Consider the following 26,798-nt stretch of genomic DNA (forward strand, 5'->3'; position numbering starts at 1 on the left):
TGGTCTCTTATCTCTTTTTTCATTCCGATCCAATTAAAGTCTTTTGATTTCAATTCTCCATATGTCTTTTGAAATCCATGGTGGCCAGCATTTGGTGAATTGTATACATGCAAGATAAATCAGGATCAAAATCTTTAAGATCAAAGTGAGGTCCTTAGGGTCCTCTCTTCTCAAAGGGGGTTAAAAATAGGGGTCATCTTTCATCTTTGTCGTGGTTCTTGAATCCATGGAGATGGCATAGAATTATGGGCTTTTGATGAGAGCATCTACTACAATGTTATCCCGATGGGCCTTGTATTGAATATCGAAGTGATATTCTTGAATCGTGGCATTCCACCTTCTTTGCCTAGCATTTAAGTTGGATTGAGTAAAGATTCACTTTAGCTCTGATGATTAGTAAACAAATTGAATTTCCTCCCCAACAAATAATGACGTTCTTTGCCTAGGTTGGGTTGAGTTAAGATCCATTGTAGGCTTTGATGATTAGTAAATAGATTGAATTTCCTCCCCAATAAATCGTGTCTCCAAACTTTCAAAGCATGGACTATGGATAATGGTTCTAAGTCATGGTTTGGGTAATTTTTTTCCCCATCTTTGAATTTTCTAGATTTATAGGCTATTGGCCTCTGCCCTTGGCTAAGAACTCCTCCAATAGCTACTCCCACAGCATCCATATTGACAATGAATTCTTGGTCAAATTTTGGTAGCTTGAGAATGGGGGCAATAGTGAGTGCGTCTTTTAAGGTCTAGAAACTCACTTCACTGTCATTGCTCCATTGGATAGCAAAGTCCTTTTTCAATTGTTCAATCAAGAGTCTAGAAATCTTGGCAAAGTCTCTAATGAACTTTATTTAGAATCTTGCTACACCTAGAACTCTTCATGTCTCTAGCATTCTTAGGGGTAGGCCAGTTTCTCATTGCTTTAATTTTCCAAGGGTCCATTTAGACTCTATCTTTGGAGACTATGTGCCCCAAGTATTCTATTTGCTCAGTATACAATCACCTTTGTTTTTCTTAGGCTCATAGAGTATGTTTCTCTTAAAATGTATAGGATGTTCCTCAAATGCCTCATGATCATCTTTATTCTTGGAGTACACTAAAATGTTATCAAACAACACTAAGACAAAATCAACCTCTTGTTCTCAAAGTAAGTCATGCATCAAGAAAGTTCTCTTAAAATGTCTAAACTTTCCTCAAATCAAATGTTCTAAAAATCCTCTTTATTCTACACTAAAATTTCACCAAGGAACGCTAAGGCAAAATCATCCGAGTGTCCTCGAACTAATTGATGCATCAAGCAATTGAAAGTTACTGGTGCATTAGTCAATCCAAAAAACGTGAAATATGCGAGCCTCAGGATGTATGGACTACCTAAACTAATCTAGGTGGTGACACATATTTGCAAACGTGATGAAGAGCCAAACTATATAAGCATAACTCAAGTTCAATCAAGTTACAAGATTGAGACTTGTACTCATTAAGAGACTTGAGAGCTTGCATTATGTTATTGCATAAAGATGACCTCCCTTTTATCGAAGTGAATACATAGTTGCATTGCTTGCTTGCATATGGGACATCTCCTGACCATATGGCAAGATGCTTTTGCTTCATACTTGTACTCATACCTTGCCTTATGTTACACTCATTGCACTACAACTCTCAACACCTCCCCTTGTTGCCATAATGTATTGGCTACTTGTGAGTTACAAAGAAAAGTTGATCCCCTCCCCTAAGTGCATACATTTGCTACTTAAGGTGGTAAAGTGTAATATTACAACAAGTAAATACCTCCCCTAGATGCTTGCATGGCTACACTCAAGTGGTTAAGACTAATAACCGAAAACAAGGTCTACTCATATGGTGACCTTACATCCATTGGCTAATATGATAAGGTTTGTTGATTGCTTCTTTACATTAAAGAAGTGATTTGCTAAACTTCTTCTGTTTGCTTAATGAAGACTCCTTAGTACTAACCTTTGCTGCTTCTTTTTGCTCTGTTGAGGTGCTTGTCCTACCTATTGGACTCTTCCATTATTTCATGAGCTACCTCTTGGCTCTTGCTCTTTGCTCTTTGGCTTGCCTCTTGGCTCATTACTACCTCTTTTGATGTAGACTTGATTAGCTTGTTGCAAGATGCTTAGTTATTTGTTTCCTTGTGTGCCTTTGATGCATTAAGTGTGAATGCCATGTTATGTGCTATGGTCATCTCATGCATCTTTGCTTTTGAATGACATAAGATAGTTCTAATGTGAAGAGTGTAGGGCTCAAAAAACTTATCACATTTTCTTTTTGGATCTTCCTAGATCAATCCAATGATTATAATATGCATTCCTACGTGTGAAGATTCTATAGCACTTGTAATTTTCTTAAGATTTCACAAGCTAGGCAAAGGGCCAAGGCCACAAGGGAAAGAAACATCTTACAGCAAGAATTAGGGATGCGCACATGCAAAATGTTAAAAACAACAAACACTAATACTTGATGGCCAAGTTTTCAAAGTATAGTTTTTAATTATTTCACAGAACCCAATATACTTACACAGCTTTGCATTGAATGTTCCAAGATAGTATTATGTTGTTCCAAGTTAGTATTATGTCCAAAATCTTGACAGTGATCACGTGGCTTCTTAAGGAGCTTGAGTTCTCTCACCAGTTGCTTAAACAGTTTTGAATTGTATACTCCAATCTAAAGGTCTTTTGACTTATCTGATATAAGTTTGCATCCTGACAGCAATGTTGCAAGCTGCCCTAATCAAAAAGACCTCATGTACAAAACACACATTGCAAAATTGGCATTGCAGTGCAAGGCCTTAAGGAATATTTTTTTAGCCAACAGTATATGAACAATTGCAGCATACAGCATTTTGCAAACATGCCCATTAAAATTATATCACCAGATGATGCCTCCACAGCCCAATGTACAATTTGAAGAAGAATTTGTCTCCTGAATAGATATCTACATTGATGACAGCAGAAGACATGACTTGCAAAATTCCTGATGCATATACAACTTGCAGTGTTTCACCCCTTGAGGGCTAAATCAAAGATACTGATGAGCCCATAGGAATACAAAATGATGCACCTTCCACAAGATAGCTAGTTTCAGTTTTTTGCCATCCTAGTGAAGAAAACATAGTCAAAATCGAGAATATGTTATGCTTTTCATGGGAAAGGTTTTCTTTTCCTTTTTTGCCATGGGACAGTCTACTGGGATATGAAGGCAATACAAATCTGTATCTGAGTGATAAAAAATATAAGAGTCTAAGGGTAAGCAACCCACATAGTTCTCTTGTGGCCAGTTCAATTGCAAACTATTATGTTCCTTACTCATTTGGAGAAGTAACACAATGGCTTTCTCTTGACCAAGGATTGAGTGATCCAAGAATTGATTATCAAACACTAGCACAGGCCAAGGGACGTAGCTAGACTTGAAGAAACAGAAGGTCTCATGTAATTCATTCACAAAAGGCTTTACAACTATAGAATGTTTTCCTGCAGTCCAAGAACTCAAGTTGCTCCTCATGTTGCACTTTGAACAGCCCATGTAGAAATATCACGGCTCCAATAATAGACTTTAGCCCTTGACAAAGTCAGACTCGACTCAAAAGAAATCATTGCAAGGCTGTCCCAGTCGTAGAAACTGGCAAAGCACTTTCCAATGAGACTGCAGGTGACAAGGCTTTAACTCCAGTGATGCAAGAGTCAGCACTTGTTACAGTGAAAGGAGTAGACATGAAGACACTACCAGACACAGGATTGGAAACAGGCCTTGCTACAGGCTGGGCAGCAATTGCAACAGGTCGAGCCACCCCAATAGCACTTGTCCCCAGCTGCCGCTGCATCTGTGACACAGCTGACAGCTCTGGTCTGGCAGTCTTTGTTGAATACTGTACAGCTGCTTAAACATGGCATTTTATGCTTAGTTAACAATCCTGCATAAACTATCTCAAAATGCTGGGAAATTCAACAGATAGAATATACTGACCTCTTTTGTTACCAACAGACACGATCCTGCGCAAGCAATCTCGAAACTCTGAAAGAACAGCTCTTTCTTGTTCTGCATACATGTGTGCCAAATACGGTGACTTTAGCATGGACATGCCACCAGCATTCGACCACCCAGATGGAGATGGAGGGGCAGTAAAAAGGCTGTCTTGCTCATCACACATCAACGCTAGAGTCCCTGGAGACATGGCTCTTTGCTTAACAGCATCTGTTCCAGCCTCCGGTTCTGTGTCATCAATGCTTGCATTTGAAACTTGTCCAGCTGAGCTCTTGTCTCCTGTTTCCTCCTCTATGCAACCTTGAGAGTGCTCCTTATTTTCATTCTCATTCCTTGACATGGAAGTCACACCATCCTTCACAGTCAAATTGCCCTTTTCTATTGGCCCTCCATCTAGGACATTGTGCTCTGCTTCTGTTTAAGCATCAAACTAGATCAGCAAGCTCTATTTTATATAGAGTGATCATGTTCACAGGCACAAGACACACAAGCACACATTACCAGTAAAAGCTCTTGAAGCTTCAGCAGATACTATGACCAACAGCTTACAAAGCTCTCGAACTGCATCTGGTTGGACAACTCCCATAAGCAATGAACTGGATAAGATACACATACTGTTAGCAATTGCAATTCTTTCACCTTCAGATATTGTATTCATGCATGAGGAGCAACATTTAAATGCGAGGAAGGAAGCTACTGGAAATTCAAGCTAATCCTTTAGAATTCTGGGAACTGTACCTGTATGGAACTTTTGACGTTGGCATAGAGGGAATTGTTCCAGACATGGTTGGTAGCGTTGTGACAGGAGCATTTAATGATGCGGTAGGAATCTTAACATTGCTGGGCTGGAGACAGCAGGCCAATAACAATACAACAGAAGCCTTAGCATAACGAAAATTGCATTCAGAAAATTGTCCATGTGACTGTATGCCTAGAAACAAAACCACTGACACTGGAGAACTGTTTCCCAGAAAACAATTGGTATTGAAAACTCGTGAAATAGCTTCTAGGTATTTTTGCTCATTTCATAAAATGTTTCTTCATCATGAACAAACATTTCTGGTTTGAACATGAGAGAAGAAAGCATTCGTTCGAAGAAGAGATCTGATGCCAACACAAGTTTCTAAGATGGTATGTCTACCTTGGAAAAAAGTAGAATTTTGCTGAATGCAAATTCAGAAAGGACAGATGGAGTGTGCAAAAAAAGAGTACAGCATATAAAACATGACAGTTAAAGGCACTGCAGGTTCCCATTTTACGTTAAAAATACAACCAACACCTTGCGAGCCAAAAATCATTTCAAAAGATACACGAATAAAAGGGAAGTTAGAATCCTGACAAAGAATGAGTACTAAGGCCCCATAAAAGGAATTCAAATAACACAAAGTTGTCTATATTATATCTTTTGTGACTTGTCTACCGCCATCATCAATGGCAGATCTGGTTTGGAATTTGCCAGCTGATTTCCGTTTCTTCTAATTGACTTACTAGGAGAGGTGTATTATTGGGTTCCACATTGTCAGGCTAAGCCTTCGACTGGGCATGTCTGCTTCGCGTCAACAAGGTCTCATAGTTAAGTCGCTATTTTCCGGGACATCCTTCATACACAATCCTGGCAGGCTCATCATCTGTAACTTTTGCAGATGTGCATGAGAGGGTATCCCCAACAATCTCTCTAGAGGACCTGCTGTAACCATTGTAGAGTTGTAGCTTTAGTATAGATCTATGGAAAATGAGCTGCATGACTATAGATGCACTACACGCATAGAGTTTCGAGTGTCAAAAGTATGGCATCAATGCCCCACATGTGAGCCCCACATGAGGGACAAAGGGACCTGACACCTGGCGGTCCTTGTTGATGAAACAGACATGGAGAGACTGCATGCAAGCCAACATAGGGTGCCCCACATGTGAGCCCCACATGAGGAACAAAAGGACATGACACCTGGCAGTCCTTGTTGATGAAACAGCCATCGAGACACTGCATGCAAGCCAAGACAGGGTTTGGAGTCTACCTTGGACTGCCACATGTTGGCTCTTCATGGGGCCATGTATGGGCTGCCATATGAGCAGCATATTGTCCATCTTTGGGAATGGCTGCCACATGGCCAGTTCACAGGCGAAGCTCTCTAGGCTGCCAATTGGGCAGCAGATGTGGATTCACATGGCCAGCAGCACAACAATGTGGGCTGGAAGGCTTTGAATGGTCACTCGGGATTGGATCAAATACAGACCAGCTCAGCCAACATACTGCCAGCTTGAAGCAGGTATAAAGTTGTGTGAGCCAGGCCTTTTTGGGGCCCTTTTTGTCTCACATCAGGCCGTGGGTTTATTCAGATCTTAGGACGTGGGAGGGGGAGGGGGGGGAGGGGGGGGGGGGGGGGAAGACGGAGAGAAAGGGAGGGCAGTATTTGGGCCTCTCTCTCAATCAATCAATCCATCAGCTACATAAGCCTCTACAAAGGCATGCAGCAAGGAGGAGAGAGCAGCAGGTATGATCCAATCCACTTCGGTAGCTCAGTTATGCATAGCTTTGGCTGCAAGTAGGCCAGCCCAAATCTGCCTATGTGGAGTACTTGTGAAAGGTTTCATAATGGCCCATGTTCGCTTATCTGTAGAGCATGGTAATATTTTTCCTTGCCTATCTTACTGAGCCACTTCCACATTTGTTTGTTTCTCTATTTCTACTTGTGAGTACATGAGGAGTGAGATAAGAGCTAATGTGAGCCATAGCCATGATAACCCTATTTGTTGCAGTGTTAACAGGTGTATGGTGCCCTATGAAGTCCAACATGGTACCAGATTCCTGCAGTGATCTATTCCGATATTGATCAGAGAAGGCCCTTTGTGTTAAAGGAAGGTTACTACGGCAGCAGTGTCTGCCTTTTCCAAGTCATGGGGTGTTAAATTTCAGTTTGTAGAATTTCCAGTTTATACATATCCAATGGCTTCACATTTTCCTATTCCCAACATCAGGGAGACTGTAGCGGAAGGTGAAAATATGGAGCCACATAGTGGAAAGAAAGATTTTGAAGGTGACCACAGATTTGTAGCTGAAGCCCAAGACAACACTTGATGCCACAGGAAAGGTTGAAGACATGGTTGAAGAATGAGAGGACAAGGACGTGCTTTGTCCATTATTAATGGAGGAGACAGCGAACTCAATGATCGCTCATATCCAACTTGCAAAGATGGACTTCGAAGCTCCTCTATAAGATTCCTTAGCCTCCCAAATCAATTGTTCACCATGAGGATGTGTGTGTGTGTGTGTGTGTGTGTATCAACACAGTCAAGCTGCGGGTATTCTGGCACAGATGATATCACGGATCACTGGACCCTTTTTGTTCAGTGCAACAAGGTTGGCCTCTCAATACATTGTTTAATGCCATAGCTACTCATCCCATGCTGCAATACATGGATCACTTACTAGACACAAGTTCCTTGCATGATCTAGAGATACATGGTAGCAAACCCATAATTGCACAAGCATATGCTGATGATTCCTTTTTCTTACCTCAGAATTTTGAAAGGGACCTTTCCCATCTCATGCATGCTTTATCGTTATGTGGTCTGGCTGCTGGTCTACATGTTAATTTTCAGAAATCTAAACTTTTTTCTCTTCATGAGAAAGCTTGGCATCGTATACTTTGGCCAGGGGATATTGTTTTACCCACGCAGCTGGTACTGAATCGTGGTTACCCTCTGGGGTGGATGGATACACATCGTCAGCAAATGGACTAGGTGCTTGACATGCTTGAGAAGAAATTGGAAAACTGGAAGTTGGCAACATGGCCTTCGCATGTTCGCTACCGAATAGTTCAATCAATTTGGTCACCTACATCCAGTTTTATATGCCTTTGATGATGTTTGCGAAGCAAGATATCCCCTATTTTATGTCCACTATCATGGAGCTTTTCTAGAGATCACGCTTTCGTCAGAAAGCCCTTAGGGTACTTTCAATCGATCACCTTTGCACGCCTAAAATGCATGGGGGATTGAATATCCTTAATATTCACATGCATATTCTTGCTCACAAGGGAAAATGATGTTGCAATTCATGCAGGGTGATCAGCCATGGATTTTTATGATACGATGTTTGGTTTTGCACTTGTCTTCTCTAACTTTTGGTAACTGGCAGCCCACTCATTGGGATTTTCTTATGTGTCACATTGAAGGCAAAGTCAAGGGGTTGTATCTCGTTTGATTGCTGATTGGAAGCACATACTCTCCCATCCTAAATGGAATGGCAGGGACACTGTTGCAGGCAGCTCTTTGCGTGCAAAGAGTCTTTATACCTCCTTTGGCCTCACAAGAACCTGGTATCAGCTATGTGGAAGATGTGCTGGATACAGCTGATATGGTTATCTCTTTTCCTGCAGCTGTCTGACAGTATGCTTTGGGACAGCGCTATAGGCCTTTATGGCATTTATTATCACAAATGCTCTCTGATTTTCAGCCAGTACCTTGTCTTGAGATTCATGATCGCCTCAAAGACTGTGTTCTCCCATCAATGCTTGTGCTTGCCATGCATTACCATTAGCTGATATCACAGTGGCATCTTTATATCGGATTTTGATGCCTTCTTGGGTTTCTTCCCATGCTAATCGCATCTGGTGTATGACGTGTTCCTCTCGGTGGTGGCAGACAAGATTGCAACACATTTAAGATTCCAAATTCCCTCTTCAACAGAAGTACTTTTTATGGCAGGTTATGCTTGAGGTTCTTCCCTTTGGACTGCTCTTGGCGTTGTCATATTGCGCCTGCCACTTGTCGATGATGTCTGTCTATACAAGAGCCTATGCCTCATCTGTTTTGGCACTGCCCAGAGTCCCGTGATTTCTTGCTTTTATTACAGCAGCAGCTACAGGCTCGCTTCCCCAGTGCATCTTTTGGCAAGAACCGTTGGTGGTTTGTTCATCCTATGCAGCCGGGATTTGATCTTCTGTTTTATTGGGTTCGTTATTGGGCACTAGGGACTCTATGAAATGATCACAATCATCGAGCCTTTGGTGATCCTTCTCTTGCCAAATATTAGCTCTTCCGAGGATCTCTGAGACAATCGTTTTATGATTGCTTACATGCTCGGGATCTTGATTATACTGCCTTCTTGTCATATAATGACATCTTCTGACACTTGTAGCTGATTGCCCCTTTCTTCGGGACTGTTTCTTGTAATATAATGACAACTGGACTTCACCAAAAAAGGGGTGTGTCCGTGTGTGTGTGTGTGTGAAGGCAGTCATGGACCAGCTTGTTGCTGTTGGTCAAAAGGTGGAGCTTCAAACGGTTTGTTATTGGCACGGCGACCATGGAAAGGTCAAATCCTTTTACCTTTGAAGCATAGTCACAATGAAACATTTCAGTAAAATGGTTTCAAAATTTTTGAAACATTTCAGGATTTCCCTGAAATGGCTGCACTGAAAGGCAGTGAAATGTCAAATTAGGTACTTCTTTGATTAAAATAAAAAAGTGCTTAAAATATAAACAATGAAATGCCTGTCGCTTGAGTATTTCTTTGAGATGTTTTAGGGTCCAGCATGTTTCCATGTGAGTCAAAGCCTCTGCCATGGTTGGCAATCATGTGATTCCTCATTATTCTGGCATTGGCAACTGGGCTTCATCCCATTGACATATGCAGGTGTCCCAAAACAATTGTACTTGGTCACACAAAAATACCGCACAAGTTTTCAACAATTGAAGTGGCAAACCAACATTCTTATCCACCACTTAGACTAAGTTATAAAGCCCCAAATCGACCGAGAAATATACAATTAGACAGGCAATAAACAGAATGGTAGCAAAAGAGAGCTTGCAATTATAGGTTCATCAAACATATAGTAGGCAAGGTGAGTGCATATGCACCTGCAACACAGGAGGAGGCGCTCTTTGCAGAGGAGGTTGCTCCTTCAGCCCTTGTCCTACAAAAACTAGGTCATGGGTTCTTCTCTTCTTGGTTGACGGAGAAGGCGAATTGTAGCTCACGGTTCCTACTCCTAAAGGCATTGCAGATTGATGTGGATAATTCACATTTGTTGTTATGTCACCATGAAATAAAGCCCGCCTCTCCTCACTGTTTTCATAATTTTTGCAGTCAATGCATTTGCAATTATCTGAGCAAAGAATGTTTGCTTGAAAGCATTCACAGTATTTTTTCAGGCATCCTGACTTCTTGCAATGACAACCTTTATTGTGTTTCCCTGCCAATGGCAACTCGCCAACATCATCCTGCAACAAACAAACCAAGACAGTAGCTGTAAGGAAATCACTCATATGGCAAGAGTCAGGCTCACTAAAAGATTTCAAGTCAGCACTTTGTTTTCAAAGGAAAAAGCTTGTGTATCCATTAAACAGATCTGCAACACTAAGATATTTGCATCTGGCTTAACCTTGAACAGAATCTTGATGCAAAGTTGTAAGCTATTGAAATCAGAGCCTGCTTTGGCATAGTAACTACAAAAGCTAAATTCCTCATAGCCTCCTTTTTAAAGACTATTTTACAGTAATTATATCACTCCCATTCCAATAGACCCACAAGGGAGTTATATATGACCAAAAAAATCTGAGATATAAAACAATATATCAAGGCCGTGCTATGCACCCATATTAATGACACTGGAATCATCGAATGTTGGATTCCACATTGAAGAAAGAAAACTATTACAGTCACCAAACAAACTACTTGGCCAGGCTTTCTCCATCAAATGTGCAGACAAAAGACACATCTACAATGTAGTTTTGGGAGGAATACTACAGTAGAATAAGTGTTATATGCATTCTCGTGTTTAATCCCAGATAGTGTCAAACATGCTCCTGCAACTATGAAAAATCTCATGTTTTTCCAATGACTGGCGACAAAGGCTGTGCATATAGCTCCTTCCATATTGTCAATCTGCTTATTCCACTTCCATATTGTCAATCTGCTTATTCCACTTACATTAACGAGCCTAAATTACATACTTTGCTATTGGATATCTAATCACAGGAAGCTTTAGGAAATTGAAGAACCAGTCTGATATTTGCCAAAAAAATCAGCCCATAGTTTGAGACCTCCAAAAAGCTCAATCCTGTGAGCAGATTCAATTAGTTAACATAGCTACGTATATTTGCTGCCAAGAAAATCAGCCCATAGTTTCAGAGCTCCAACAATCTCAATCCTGTGAGCAGATTCAGTTAGTAAGCATAGCTAGGTATATTTGCTGCAGGAATGAGCTGTGTCATGCTCATGCTCCTGCAACCTACTGCCACCCTTGCAAAGCCGTACACCACAACAGAGGAGCAAGTGATAGTCTAGGTACAGCAGGCTTATTGGAGGAGCAATGGTAAGGTGTCATGTTTTCCCGCCCATAATATGCTGCTCATCTGTGTAAAACATAAACCATGAAATAAAACGAAAGCATAGCCAACATTACAGAATTTTCACTCAGGAAACTCTCATACAAACCAAATTCCCAGCAGGGACTCAAGCCCAAGCTGGCCAACAAGGGGACAAATCTTCACCAAGATATACTCAACACATGCAGCCTCAACCCAAAGTTGTGACACATTAGTCCCAATAGAGCAGCCTCTGGCTCACGCTCTAAACTAACCAACAATCGTGTTGCTAACCCTCAAGCTGTGAGATAGGAAATAGATAGGGACAATTGCAACAGTGTACTCTGATTGTTACAAGGACCATTCCATGGTAAATTTTAGTAATTTAAAGTTGGATATATCCCCTGGGCCCATTCTAACAAATAAATCAAATTAGTATCAGTATGCATCTCATTTCTTCACACTACCATAGGAGCTAATCCTATGTAGACAAGGCATCCATCTCTCTCTCTCTCTCTCTCTCTCTCTCTCTCTCTCTAGTGCAGTCTTACACATATTTGGGGGTAGTGTTCACCGGGCCAAGTTTCACGATGACCCATGCAGCTACAGCACGACTCACATGAGGGCAGGGTGCTCTCTCTCTCTCTCTCTCTCTCTCTCTCTCTCTCTCTCTCTCTCTCTCTCTCTCTCTCGTGCAGTCTTACACATATTTGGGGGTAGTGTTCAGCAGGCCAGGTTTCACAATGACCCATGCAGCTACAACACGACTCAAAGGGCGGGGTGCTCTGGCTTGGCTAGAGAGGCAGTGTTTCCATGCACACTTCCAAGACCCTCCAACGAAGGGTTGGCTTTTTGACACCCTGGTGAGACCGATGTATGCAGCATCTTTCTGGAGAAGTGGCATTTCAGCGATAGAGTGGAAGAGATTTGAGAGGCTACAGGTCACTATGGGATCTAGGATGATTCTAAATAAGCCCTCGGTCCCCCATCAGATTATACAAGCAAAGTTCGCCATGACCCCTCTCTAGGTTGATTCCATCTTTTAGACAATGACATTCCTCCACAAAGTCTAGACCTTACCCCAGTGGAGATTAACCGAGGCTAGCATTGGAGTCTTACAAGCGATTGGCAAAGAGCGGTGTTGATACAGCATGGTACGCACGGGTATCCACGTGGTTCAGCAATCACGGCATTCAGATGGATAGAATTCCCCCCTTTCAATACAACATGGATGCATCCCCCTAGATGATCCCACGAGATGAGATCAACAGCATCATACGGTTGGACCTCCTCCAGCTCCATATGTCTAGGACTTGGGGATTAGGGGAGTTCCCACCAGGGAACGGGAACGTTCCGAAAATTCGACTGTCGGAACGGGAACGTGGAACCAGAACTGGAATGCCATGTCATACACGACACATCATCATAGAACATAAAACTATGCTAGAAAATGAAAGAAACTTACATTTTACAGCTTTAAACTTTCTATATAAGCTCTAAAATACTCATTTGAAACTTTCAAAGAGCTTTTTTATTTTAAAAAAGATGTTTTGGGGCCGTTCCGATTCTAGGCTGCTTCCTAGAATGGCATTCCAAACGTTCCGAATGTCGGAACGCCGTTCTGTGGTAACTATGCCACCAAGATCCAGTTTTGACCATGACCACTTCTTGAGGGTCTCGGAGTATGTTCTCGTCATCAGACCTCGGTATCTCGAGAATAGGAGAGTCTCACGTGCACTAAGAGTCACCATCAAGCAGTTGCGAGTCTCGTCACATCAATTGAGGATAGAGGCAAGGAGAGCTGCAAGCATATCCAAAGAGCAGAGGATCTGCAGACTATGCCGGATGGGGGAGGTCAAGACAGAGGAGGACTTTCTGTGTCTGGCCAATCTACTATGAGATTCGAGGGCGATATCACTACCTCTTTCAGGAGGGGCATGGATTTGGTCCGCTTACACGGCTGATCCATTTTTTCGACCAAATTTGTGTCGGGCTCTATTTGATTGAGATGCGACGACATAGAGATACATTGATGCGACAAAGCAAAGAGCAGCAGGAGGCGATGCCACAAGTCACCAAGATGACCGAGCGTAGACACGTGTTACAAACTTCTATGCATCTGAGTCAGCTACCGGGGAGGCTGAGGGAGAGGAGCTTGATGAGATGAGAGCATCATGGATTAGCAATGAGAGTCTCCCCCACAATGCTACCAGACGTGAGTCACACTCCACATGCGACACGAAGAGTGACCAAAGCAAGCACGATCGAGGTCCAATCTATCTCAGACCTCCTCAAAGGAGACCGCCAGAGACGAGGCGTCACCCTTGACGTTGCCAATTGGATACAAAGATCGAGGAGACCATGCCCTACGCCGCATCGAGAGACAGCTTGACAGACACAAATACGAGATCTCCTCACATCCCATCAGAGAGCCACCAAGGTATATGGAGCCTGGACGTGTACTAGGAGCGTTAGCTCTGAACGCCTGATACTATTTTGCTTTTTTGCTACTCTGCTATTTTGCTCACTAGTTTAGCACGTTAGCTTTCAGCAAGGGCCTTAGTGAGCCCTTTGCTTCAGCCCATAGCAGCTTGTATAAGTTACTTTTGGTCTTGTACTTTGTCTCATAGGCCCACAAAGCCTCCTGCATACGTTAATGCATCTGTGTGTGTGTGTGTGTGTGTGTGTGTGTGTGTGTGTGTGTGTGTGTGTCGGGCAAGGAGAGGTTCTCCTCTTAGACTTCAATGCACGTACAAGGAACAAACAGGTGGGATTACTAGATTTTGAGTTGGACACCCTCAAAGTACCAAAGATGCTTGGTTTGATGATGCCTTTCACACTCAGTCACAGTCACTCCTCTTTTCCTAGTAGAACAGGAGGTTGTAGATGCCTATCCATGCACAGATTGACTGGTTTTATGTTGATGATTGGGCGTTGGATAGAGGAGGATGTTGATGATTGGGCGTTGGATAGAGGAGGATCAATATGCATTGCCCTAGGGTTTCCACTTCGGATCAATTTTCGGTGGTGCTGATGGTTTTTGAGCCGCACTTGAGAGGTCGATCCCCCAATACTAGAATTCCCAATGCCTTTTATGCACAAGAGGACCTCACAGAGACAGCTTTGCAATTCTGGGTTCCTTACTTGCAGGGTGGAGTGCCCTCCCCTCAACTTATGGTAACTGTCCTCTCCGGTATTAGTGACTTTTACCATCTAGTTGCTAGTACCAGGAGATGTGAGATTCTTAAACGAGAGATTGGTGTTCGCCAGCAATTGGTAGCCTTACAGAGGAAAGAGCAAAAGAGACCACACGATGCTTGGATTCAAGAGCGCCTTGCGGCAACAAGGGCTCATCAACAGATTTTGTTGGATCAGAGAGCAGAGCATGTCTTTCATGCACGAGAGTCTTTTTGGATCCAAATGAGAGGTAGAGTCAATAAGCATTTCTTCTCTACTCATGGCCCCAGGCATAGTAGAGAGTGTTTCTCAACTCATTGACTCGGATGGAGTTTCGCAATCAAATCCACAAGACGTCATGCACGTAGGTACAGATTTTTATGCCTCCCTGCTCTCAATAGATCCTGGTAGCGAGGCCACTAATTGTGCCAAATAGGTCATATGGTAGTGTATTCCTAGGTTGGTGAAACCAGATATGAGACTCTCTCTTGATGCACCGCTCACCGACAAAGTTCAAGTCTACACTTCTTACCCTTCATAAGGGAAAGCGTCCAGGTTCAAAAGGCCTTACACCTTTTTCCCTGACCTTTTGGGATTTGATTGGGGATCACCTTACCTCAGCCCTGCAAGGTGTTTGGGACTCCGTTGAGATGCCTGATCACTTACATAGGGTCTCATAGATCTAATCCCAAAAGGGGGTGGCAGAAATCTAGTACTTGCTATAAAATCTTGGCAAAAGCAATCGGCTTGTGTTTGCATCCCATACTTCCAAATCTTATTCATGATACGCAGACGGGATTTGTTCATGGAAAAAGCAATTTTTATAATATTTTCTCTTTTTGGGAAGCTTCTATGTGGGCCATGCAAAGTGGACAAAAGATAGACATTCTACTCCTGGACTTTGAGAAAAGCATATGACAAGGTAGATTGGGATTCTTGGAGGGCACCCTTCATCATTTTGGGTTTTCAAATGCATGGATCAGAGGGGTTTCAGCCCTATACAGATCAACCCACAGCCAGGTACTTATTGGAGGGGTCATGGGAGATAGATTTCAGATTTCCAAATCAATCCATCAAGGATGCCCTCTTGCCGCTTTTATTTTCCTATTTGTGGCAAAGGCTATGAGCATTTTTCTCACATCTCGAGCTAACATTCTTGGGCTCAACCAGGAGTGGACCTCGTCGATTGTGAGCTAGCAGATGACACTCCTTTTTTCTTGGAGACCTCCCCTCGGAGTCTCCCCTCTTTCAAGACTGTTTTGTATGGCAGCAGGTGCTCACATTAATTGGAACAAGTCCAATGGCTTTTGGATCAGTAACAATGAAACTCCGGACTTGGGGGCTGATTTGGGCTTCACTTGGACTCAGAGGGGTGTGTCAGTCAAGTACTTGGGATGCCAGGTTGGTATGGGTATCTCTTCGTCGCAGCAGTTTGCTCCGGTGTTTGAGAGTATCAAGAGGAAACTCCTTTTCTAGAGTTCAGCCAGGTTGGACCTTGCATCCAGCATGGTGGTTGTCAACCAGGCTTTGCTAGCCACGGCTTGGTATGTTTGCTATTGTTGGTGCAGCTCCAAGGAATGCATCACTCAGCTCATAAGGCCTATAAGGAATTTTTTATGGAGTGGGCTAGATGGCACAGCAAACACTATTGCCAGGGTGGCTTGGGAGACCTTGGTCCTTCCCACGTAGGAGGGGGGTCTCAACATCATAGACCCACATTTGTAATGTAAGGCCTTGCTTTGCAAGTTTGTGGTTGAGGTTTTTTGCCTAGCGATGAGCCATGGGGGAAAAAAATTTACTCAATGCAAGCTCCACCTTCCTTCTAAAATCCTTTACTTCCTAAATCCTCAACTTGATATGACTTGTTCCATTGCATGACTTGTCTTATAGGTCATTTTGAACTTGATTGAAGAGGTATCTTTCAAGCTTTTGTAATGTTTTTATTAATGATATATGTATGTATAATATATATACATTATTAACCTTAAAAACAGAAACTCTGTTTCTTTCAATGGGGCCGAAACTCCGAAACACCGTTTCTCACCATGCTTCATATCACCGTTTCTGAAACTCTTGGCAACCATGCAGTAGAGCTCGGGATATTGAGACACTCAGAGGATGCACCACACGTTCTTCAGATATGGCCATTATCCAAAGGACTTACCTACTTTCGACAATGGAGGGGGCACTAGCACAGTGGACTACTTATTGGGCTCCCCAGCTTTTGTGACAAAGGTACATGATTTTATAGTCCCCCCCCCTAATTGACGCTGACCGCTCACATTTGTCATTCAGCATCTTGACTACACTACCAGATATAGGACTTGATTCCCCTACTCCCACCCAAGTCTGGGTACATTTTGATCATGCTCTTGATGCAATATACATGACTCGCTTGCCCCATGGGCTAGCAACTCCCTTTGGGGATGATACAAATCCCATTCATACTTCATAGACACTTGTATCACTGATCCAAGATGCTGCCATTAGATCATTCCCCACAACCCGATCTATAACACGCCCTCCAATTGGAAGATGCCCCACAATCCATGGTTTGATGATGTGTGTCAAAAGATGAATCTCACCTCATACAAGAACAAATTTCGGGGCACTGGATGAGGTCTGAGGCACATGGAACCAAACAGTATCTAGCACGACGTAAGAGGCGGGTGTTCCTCTCACACACGATAAATGAGGTGATTTTCCAAGGAGGTGCCCCCACTATTGCATGGGGGCTTCTGTCTGAGGGAAAGCCAACCATTCCCATCACAGACCCACGTGTGTGACACACATATGCGGCATCACTCTATGTTGTTCTGGTTCAGGCACCACCTGATATGTCCTCCCTAGGCTTGAAGTGGACAGCATAGCGGTACGAAGGGACTCCACCTCAGCAGCAACATCTACCTCAGCTACATCCTTGACAGGGGACTCGATATCGACCTCTTCTCCCGCTAGCACAAACCCATCACCAAATTCATCACTCATGTCGCCATCATCGAAGGTGACTAACACATGCCCACATTACTCCTCGTCCTTTCTCTCACCTCTCCCTCTCAACCAGCCACCCCTCCCACCTCCAACTAGAACCACCTCAGTCATCCTCATAATTTGCCTAGCTTACTCAATCACCACCGACTATTCAGCCTCACCCCCCTACATTCGTGCCACACGCTTTTCAATTTCATATCCCTCAAGAACCCGAGTTCACAGGAGTCGATCCAAAAGATGCCTGGGAGTCTCTCCTCATGGAGGTGCACAGTATACGAGTGAGGTGGAGCTAACACTTCGCACAGTAGCAAGCCCGCTTCACCTAGGATCATACTCGTGTTATATACGAGCAGGGTGGGCTCATTCAAGGGCTCAGACATGACATTACACAACTTTGGAAGGAAGTCACCGCCTTACATGCAGCCCCGAGGAGTACACCAGTGGTGGAGGCGCAGATTGCCAACATGCAATCTATAATCAAGAAGACATCCAGATGGGTGGATGTGGCCAAACAGGAGCCTACAAAGGCCACCGTCTCGGCCACTCTCATGGAGTAGTAGAGGGCCAATAAGGATCTCAACATCAAAGTTTGTGGAACCCCTCGCACCGCTACACCAATGGATGATGCGACCACTTTTGTGGCTACCACCTTGGGGATCGCATAGCACGCAATCGAGAGGGCTTGGCGAGTGGGGAGAGACCCCAACCGAGAGCAACCCCTTATCATACAATTCCATGATACTCAAGCTCAACTAGCAACATTACGCCGTAGATCGGTCCTACAAGACCACCCATCGATCTCCATGGATGAGGAGAGGTGCACCCTGATGCACCAACAGGATTTGGTCCGCATGTGAGCGGCGGTACGAGATGGGTGACTTTGTACAGGCCCTTGTCGAGTATCTGTTCCCACTCCCACCTAAGGGGGTGGGGTCTATGAGAATCAAGATGTCGAGACCTTGTCCTATACCATTTGAAACTGTAATGGTACGTTATGGTTAGAACCAGAGTATTTATCAGAGTCCTATACAAACCTATACAAACCAACACATAGTCTTTTACATAGAGACACACCAGAGTCCAGAGTGCCCACTACTAGTGGGCAACGGTTACACCTAGGAGACTACTTATAGAGACAAGACGAGGGATCCAAGCGAGGTACGAGGTTCAGGAGAGGTAGCAATACTTTACAAGTCATCTCTTTTTGGGGCGATCTCGATAGAGAGGAGAGACATACATTCCAGGTTTCTTTGGATCCAGATCAAGCGTACGGAAAACAAAGACTTATTCATTGCAATATGCTACTTCCCACTTTGCTCAAAATATCCAAGAGGAGACTAGGATGTCGCCTTATGTAGCACTCTATCCAAACATTGTAGATTTCTAGAGCCATGGAAAAGTCCTTGTTGGGGACTTGAACACGAGGACAGGGGTGTGTCATGTGCCACTCCCTAATTTCAAAGACGATGCTATCTTGCTGCCAAACATCGACTTGGTTGATGCAAGTATGTTGCAAGTCTCAACTGATATACGGGCCCCAATCACATCTTATGAAGATGCACTATTGGATTTGGGTAGGATACATGATCTCATTATCTACAATGGTCTCAATCGATGGCCCTCCTCGGGTGGTTTCACTTGTTTTCCACATGGGGGCGGCTCTAGCATAGTCGACTACATCATGGGATCCCCTGCCTTCGCATCTCATATCACTGATTTCACTGTTGTACCACCTCCTCCAAAAGCAGACCATACATACCGCTTCTTCCGCATCTCTACTTCCCGTCTCGCAATACCACCGATCACTCGTACCACTTATTATGACATACATTTCTTTCACCTAGTTACTATGCCTGCCCACCTCTATACACTGCTCACATATATCGATTTTATACCCCTTCTACAGGACCACACAACTTTGATCACTCACTCACTTCACGAGGCTGCACCTCACGCCTTCCCCTACATTACTCGTTCCAATCGTCCACCACGTCCTGAGACCGTCTCTTGCAATAACTGGTACGATGATGAGTGTAAGGCTCTGCACCGTCAACTCATATTCGAGGTCGAACATAACCTTCCAAGCAAATTGGAGACGATGCATGAGTATCGCCGATTGATGCGCCAGAAGAAGCAGGATTTTGTCAACCATAATGATGAGTTTCTAAACATCTTGTTCAGACAACTCCTAGGATTTCTAGCAGAAAGTCCTTGAGCGGCAATCCCCTTCACCCCTCACAACCAAATACTCTAGTTTGGCACGCATATGCACACACATTATACGACATTCCACATCAACCCGTTCCTGACCTTTCACACTCAACTCGCTCCACCTCCTACACTCTCTTCACTAAGGGTGGTGTTAAGGATGCCGTGATGAAGCTTCATAATGGCCGAGCGAAAGATCAAGAGGGTCTGTGTACTGAATTCATTGCCTATGGGATTAATATTCTAGCCTTGATCTTAGCAAAGCTCTTTAATGGAGCTCTTTACGTTGGCTTTCCATGGACCTAGACCCTTAACACTATTTCACCCATGAGCCCAAAGAAATATAGAACCATCATGATCAAACATGTCATGTCCAAGATCTACGCATCAATACTTGATACCAAGGTCAGTCGATTCGCAGAGATGCAAGTGCTCAGAGCAGAGAGAGGCAAGCCGAGTTCCAACGTGACCACGGTACCATGGATCACATACTTATAGTCAAGTAGGAGCCCAAGGCACGGAAGTAGAAGGTCTATTGTTGCTTTGTGGATTTCCGCAGAGCCTTTGATATGGTACCGAGGGACCGCCTCATTGGATGACTATAACCAGGAGATAATTTGGGTTGTCATTGCAATTTACGAGAGAGCCTCAGGCAGAGTCCAAACAAAAGCTGGATAGATAGAGGAGATCATAAGTACTATTGGGGTCAAACAAGGGTGTCCTCTCTCACAAACTTGTTTAGCCTCTACATAGATGAGCTCGAGACATTTATGCAGACTTTGGGAGGGGCTGGATGCTCTCTTGCTGATGTACGCAAATGATGTGGTGCTCTTATCCTCCTTTGCAGAGGGCCTCCAACAACTCTTAGATGCATTTGAGTCCTTTTGTGAGTCACATGATTTGAAGGTCAATCTTGGTAAGACCAAGATTATGATCTTCAATACATCCCGAGCAGCCATGCATAGAGAGCAGTTAACTTTGATGGATCACTGGTTGAGATTGTTTCGTCTTACACATACCAAGGGGTTCTCTTTTCTTACCCTATTTTTACAATAAGACCGGCGATGCAGGCCCATCTGAGCAAAGGGTATGCCTTGTTAGCCAAGCTGGAGAGGCAATGCTTCATCTTGCACTTTCAGGATCCCCGGACCAAGGGTCTCTTATTCGATTCCTTGCTCTGTCCAACTAGGATGTATGGCAACACTTGTTAGGGTCCGGATCTCTCTAATGCAAACTGGGGCGGGGGTCATCTCCAGGTTCTCATGTTATCACGGATGATTCGCAGTAAGCCGTCGGTTTCCCACCAGATCATTCAAGCTGAGTTTGGATCATCTCCACTAAAACTTGATGCTTTATTCCAAGTCATCACTATCTATATCATGTCAAAGGGTACGGACACTGAATTTCAAGACATCACAGACTACCATGGCTAGCATTGTCCTCCTCTATGGCCCTAACAGATGAGGGTGACCAAAGATAATGGTATTCACACACAGACACTCAATTCGAGAGAGTGGGCTCTACATGGATAGACTTCCCTTCTTCTAGTACAACATTGATGCGACATTTCTCCCACTTAGGTATCATGAGGTCATCCAGGTCGTACGCGAGGATCTCTTGCAACTACACACATACCGGATCTGGTTGGAAACGGGTGATCTCCCAATGAAACTTAGCTTCTACAGAGACCACTGCGTAAGTAATCCTGATTACGGCTTTATTGGTCCTCCAGGATATACTTTGATTCACCCATTGAGGATCTCTATTGGGCAGTTCCGGGTTTCTTCACATCGACTCCGGATTGAGAGTGGGTGAGCTAAGGGAGTACCCAGAGAGAGGGGCATATGCACTTTGTGTGATCTACGATAGATCAAGACAAAGGAGCATTTCATTTTCAGATGCTTAGTGTACTAGGAGATCCAAGGGTGCTACTACTGTAGCTTCAAAGATAGCTTCGGGCTGCTCTCCCGCTTCCTCGCTTTTCCAAACCACAGATGTTTGGCCGTCTTCATCCATGAGGCAATCAAACATCGAGAGCGCTTACTCAGATCACAGAGACATGGGCGGGGCACACTGGCAGACTCTTCTTAGAGTATGATCATAGAGTTTTTCCAGCCGGACCGCAAAGGCTACCCCCCCGTGGGCCTCAGACACAGACATGACCCAAAGCCAACGACACGACATATCAGACAGACACACAAATTCCACTTAGAGACATCCCTTCCATGTTCAAGGTTGGAGCATAGTAGGCCCGAAACATGCGAAATGTCTCAGAAATGTTTTCTGAAATGTGCATTTTGGGACCCCCAATGTTCAAAAAACCACAATTTGCCCTGATTTTGGGAAATCTAGTGTCACATCACGTCGCCCATATGCTGAAATTGACCTTCAGCCCATACATTTGCCTTAGGCCCATCTAGGTGCAGAATGGACATGAATCATGATTCATGATTCCATGTATCTTTTTCAATTCTCAAATAAAACCATTGATGCTTGAATCTACAATGATGTGTTGTTAATTTTCTGATTTAGAAATTAGTAATATGTTTCAAGCATCCAATTTCAAGTTCTAAGAGACATATCAAATGTATGTACACTATGTTTCATGAGTTTTTTTTAAGTATTGGATTTCTGGTGGTAAAAATCTAAAACGTTTTAATTTTTTTGGGAAAAAAATATATTTAAATACCCTATTATGCACGAAACGTTTTTATAGACGTTTCAGGTTTGCCCCGAAACGTTTCCGAAACGTTGCAATATGGGACCAGATTTTGCTTTGTATTTTGATGACACATGATGAGAGTTATGACGGACAGGATCATATTGATGTTATGTTATGGGTGTTGATGCTTGTTTAGTAGCTCTACCCTTTTAGCTTGTTGTATCAGATTTCTCACAGTCTCATAGACCCATCGGTCTTCCGAAGACTTTAAGGAATTCTCTCTCTCTCTCTCTCTCTCTCTCTCTATATATATATATATATATATATATATCTATGGACCATCCCGATCAGCAACGTGTGGCAACCTTTCTACTCGAGGCCCAACAACATGGAGATCGACTTCTAAGTGAAGGCAAGACCAAGCTGGCCAGTTGGAACTCAGTCAGAGGACAATCGTAGATTTCTTCCACTCGGGAGACCGTAACCAGAGGATAAAGGGGACACGATGCAATCGGTATCTAGAGAGCACAATATGACATCATGTTGACACCAACATAAGGACTCCAGATATCTCCTCCTTACTCTCTGACTTGCAAAGACATACAATGATCGTGGCAGTGGTGCTTGGCAGGCGGTGTGCTACCTCTTGGAGACCGCAGAGGAGAGACCTGCCCAGGCAGCTAGATGTGAACGAATTCCTAGGGTTTACTTTCAAAAAGAAGATGAAAGCTTTCTTGTTTTTGATTCAATTGTGAGACCAATAACCATGTACACGTGTTTTGGGACCCAGCTATAGCTAAGGCTATAGCAACCTTGATTGTTCACAATCTAAAATAGGAACAAGAATATTCTGGTCTTGGTAGATAATACATGGGTTTCCTCTTCCCATGCATAAGTAGCACCAAAGATTCAAGCTCAGCTTGAAGTTTTTATTTTAATAAAACTGATTAGTGCAGCCATCGCTCTTCTTTTGGGGCCTTGGTTACCTCACATCCAGGACAGAGTATCTCGTCAACATACGAGAGATTTCCAGAAGTTTAGTGTTTGAATTTCATCACCATTCTTTGACTTCCTTCTTAGGCAGCTCCCTTCATTTGATATGCTGAATCCAAAATTTATGCCTACCGTGCCATTTATCATTGACTTTTGCGCAAGGACTGAATCCAGGATTTATGCCTATTTTGTACTACTTATCATTACATAGATACAGCAATTCTTGTTCCCAATAAGCAAACGCTTTTGAGAAAAATGCACCAGTCTGACTTGATAAGCCAGAAGCAATCACTCTGAAATGATTTCCAGAGTCCAACTTCCAAAGGAAAAAGTCCCTATCATCCCAGTACCACTAGCATTCAAGATTCCATACAAGATTCAAGAAGCAATACAATCTACTTAATATAAAGAGGGGAAAAATGATACCCTATTTTCCCTGTGAGAAGAAGGGCTGCTCGCAATTTTTGGCCTGAAGGCATTTGGGTTACGTTCTAAAGTGGCTTCGACTGCTTCTTGCCTGACAGACTCATTCTCTACATTATTACAGCAATTCACACAGTTGCATCCATCACAGTATGTTCCTGAAGCAAAGCACTCACAATACCTGTGTAGATCAAGCAACACCAGTTCCCAGCAATTAGAAAACAACTTACCATGAAAAAGAATCCATATACCCCATAGCATTGTAGGCACAGTAAACTACAAGTCAATCACTTGCTTCCTATAGTATTAGGCAACACTTACAGTTTCAAGCAACGAGAATTCTTGCAGTTGCATTGCTTGCACTTCTTTGGAGTGCTTTCCTTTGTCTCAAATGCAGGCCTGATCCTTGAAGCTCTTGGAGAACCATTTTTCCTGGTAATAATCCATATGCCCTTTAGTAAAAAACCCAACAAACTGGACACTAATGCAAATACTGTCTTAAGATTTTGTGAGCAATCAGTGTGCTCCACTTTTCCCAAAATCATCAGAGGACAAAGTGCTTTAACCAGATCATAAATATTTAAGTGCTTTATGCAATGTCACCAACATTATAGCCATAAATGTGAACACACTAATGGAAAAAGTATGGCTGTTGAGCTCCAGCTGAATAGGCATATTCATTGGTGAAGTAGCACACAGAGAAACCAACACTAGGGTCATAAATCTGTCCATACAAAAGAGAGAAGTACAAACTGGAACTCAATGCAAATAAACACATGCAACTCCAAAGGTGAAGGGAAAATTCAGTCATGGTCAGAACAAGCACTCAAAGTAAAAGGGAGTTATCTTTAGACCTGTTTTTTTTTCAGCTTTGAATGTTTCAAGGCATATGATGTGCCTAAGAGCTTGGATTCCTCAAAACAAAACTTTGATAGGTTTGCACCACACCCCCTCTGAAATCGTGTAGGCTCTTAACGGTTTCTCATTCTGCCTTGTTTTTTAATGTGGATTTCGTTGCTGGCACTTACTTTAGAGGGCCTGCAGCAGTTATCTACCAAAAATTTGGCTGCGATCATCTAAAGCAATTTGTAATTGGCCAAATCTACACAATTTCAGATTCCACAATATCAAACTGGCTGTATATGGTTTCTTTCAAAAGCCCTTGCCACTGATATAAGTTAACCCATGCACGCGTATTCCTAAACCATTTTGTGGAGATACGCTATCAAACTCTGTAAGGGTCACTAACGACTACTATGTCAGATTCTTCTGTGGGACAACTGCAACAAATAAATACAGCAACCTTACTCCGTCGGCTGCCCATACCCCCCCCCCCCCCAAAAAAAAATCACAGAAAGAGAGATCAAAAAATGGAATGCAATTACTTGGATATTTAGACATCGAATATGCAATTTTGTAGCAGTATCTTGCATGAAAAAACTCTTCAGGGTCCATGGCAAACACCCTAACTCCTTGGAACCCTTACATTTATGCAACTTACATAGTCACAGGCCCAGGACGGACTGAAGTGTCTGCTGATGTACATGTGCCACCATACATGGAAGTAAAATCCAATTGTCGAACAGGCTTTCTTGCAGGATGATCGTCCTGTTGAACCGGTGCTTGCTGAACAGGTGCTGGATTTGGTGAGAGCCCTTGTCCGGGCTGGGCAATTGGCCGGTACATGACTCTATTGCTTACACACAGAACCAAGACTTGATAAGATCAACAGATTATCTATTTGAAATAATGTAGTCTAAGCCCAATGAGTCAGATCTTCCATCAAGAAATGTTAGGCTCTGACTTTGCATGCAGGGTACAAAGCTTGCTGAGATCAGGATAAATCGACAAATACAATTATACTTAAAGCCCATAACTCGGATGTTCCATCGTGAAATGTTAATAACTAGGCAAGAGCCCACTTTTTAGCCCAACTCATTCTATTATAGTTAATTCTGAAAAGACAAATATTTCCAACCTTGGACATGCTTGCGACAATGGAAGATATGCAGGTACGGTTGGAACTGGATGAGGAACATAACCAAGCACCCCTTGTGTCACCCCTGTTCAATTCCAATATCACAGATCAGTACGCTCTTTCATTTGTTGGCCTCTGCCTTGTTCTCTTTGACTAACTATAAGCATGCACATTTGTCAAGAATCAACGTGCCCTGCGAAGAAGAAGTTCCAGAATCAAAATGACAATTACAGGGGAAGGATAACTGTCGATCAGATTCAACCCTTCGCTAGCTAGGGGATCAATGATGATCAAATGGGCAGGAAACAGAATCCATCATTAAAGTATGAAAAAATATCTACAAATATTAAAGACGCTTCCGAATAAGGTAGAAATTGTATGATGCAACAAACTGCAGGCAAGAAAACGGCAATCCAGCTCCATACAACAACGCAGGATGAAGATATGAAGCTGGGGAAACTTATAATGGAAACTAACCGAGCAAGATAAGGCAACCTGTACGGCAGGTGAGGAGTCAGATTTGCCGATTGCCGACGCATTAACGGAGAAAATGCTACTCTATAACCCAAAACGTTTCCTTGAATTTCGCAATGAACAAGGGTACCTTGAGCAGCTGCCTCAGAATCCATGGCTCCTGCGGGCTCGGGCCGGTCTGCTGAGGAGGTTGGGACGCCCGTCATGATGGGCGAGAGGTGTCCAGCGAGGGAAGGCTGGGAAGGAAGGCGATCAAAGCGAGGGAGGAGGAGGGAGCATGGAGAAGGGAAGTGGGTGGTGGGAGGCAATTACGAAGGAAGGGATGGAAAAGGGAAGAAGGGAAGGCAAGGAGAGGAGATTTGGAAGCTTGGAGCTACTGATGCGAATTGAAAAAGAGATGGATTTGAATGGAGAATGAACAGAATTTGGAGGTGGAGTGCAGAAAGCAAAGCAAAGCAAAGCAAAGGAGAAAGATGACAAGATGAAGATGTTGAAGATGATGATCATCTTCATCATCATTCAATTGAAATTCAAAAGCTCTCTCTCTCTTTTTTTCTTTTTCCTCGGTCAATAGCCTTC

At 43.3% G+C, this 26,798-nt stretch overlaps 1 protein-coding gene across 3 annotated transcripts; it reads right to left on the minus strand.

The window, feature by feature from the left end:
* Positions 1–2,973: 2,973 nt before the first annotated feature.
* On the minus strand, positions 2,974–26,798 carry LOC147899307 (protein tesmin/TSO1-like CXC 5). Of its 3 annotated transcripts, none has more exons than XM_087378327.1 (10): positions 26,350–26,798; positions 25,746–25,830; positions 25,269–25,457; positions 24,089–24,199; positions 23,771–23,948; positions 9,865–10,227; positions 4,741–4,847; positions 4,504–4,598; positions 3,985–4,416; positions 2,974–3,894 (listed from the first exon to the last, which is right to left on the minus strand). In XM_087378327.1, the coding sequence occupies exons 1-10, from the start codon at positions 26,423–26,425 to the stop codon at positions 3,611–3,613; spliced, it is 1,920 nt and encodes a 639-aa protein (XP_087234453.1). In that variant the 5' UTR covers positions 26,426–26,798; the 3' UTR covers positions 2,974–3,610. The 3 variants fall into 3 exon arrangements, with proteins under 3 accessions (XP_087234453.1, XP_087234452.1, XP_087234454.1); XM_087378326.1 differs by having other exon boundaries at positions 25,269–25,463; XM_087378328.1 differs by lacking the exon at positions 9,865–10,227 and having other exon boundaries at positions 25,269–25,463.

The sequence above is a fragment of the Dipteris shenzhenensis genome, chromosome 8 (assembly GCF_047967505.1).
Source record: "Dipteris shenzhenensis isolate YYH24624 ecotype China chromosome 8, Dip_SZ_1.0, whole genome shotgun sequence".
Taxonomy (NCBI): Eukaryota; Viridiplantae; Streptophyta; class Polypodiopsida; order Gleicheniales; family Dipteridaceae; genus Dipteris; species Dipteris shenzhenensis.

Excerpts from the sequence above, each read along its gene's own strand:
- LOC147899307 (XM_087378326.1), bottom strand. The coding sequence starts at position 26,425 with ATGACGGGCGTCCCAACCTCCTCAGCAGACCGGCCCGAGCCCGCAGGA. Across the intron at positions 24,200-25,268 it reads CGTCCTGGGCCTGTGACTAT|GAAAAATGGTTCTCCAAGAG; the intron begins GTAAGTTGCATA and ends GATTATTACCAG. Across the intron at positions 4,848-9,864 it reads CGCCTCCTCCTGTGTTGCAG|CCCAGCAATGTTAAGATTCC; the intron begins GTGCATATGCAC and ends TGCTGTCTCCAG.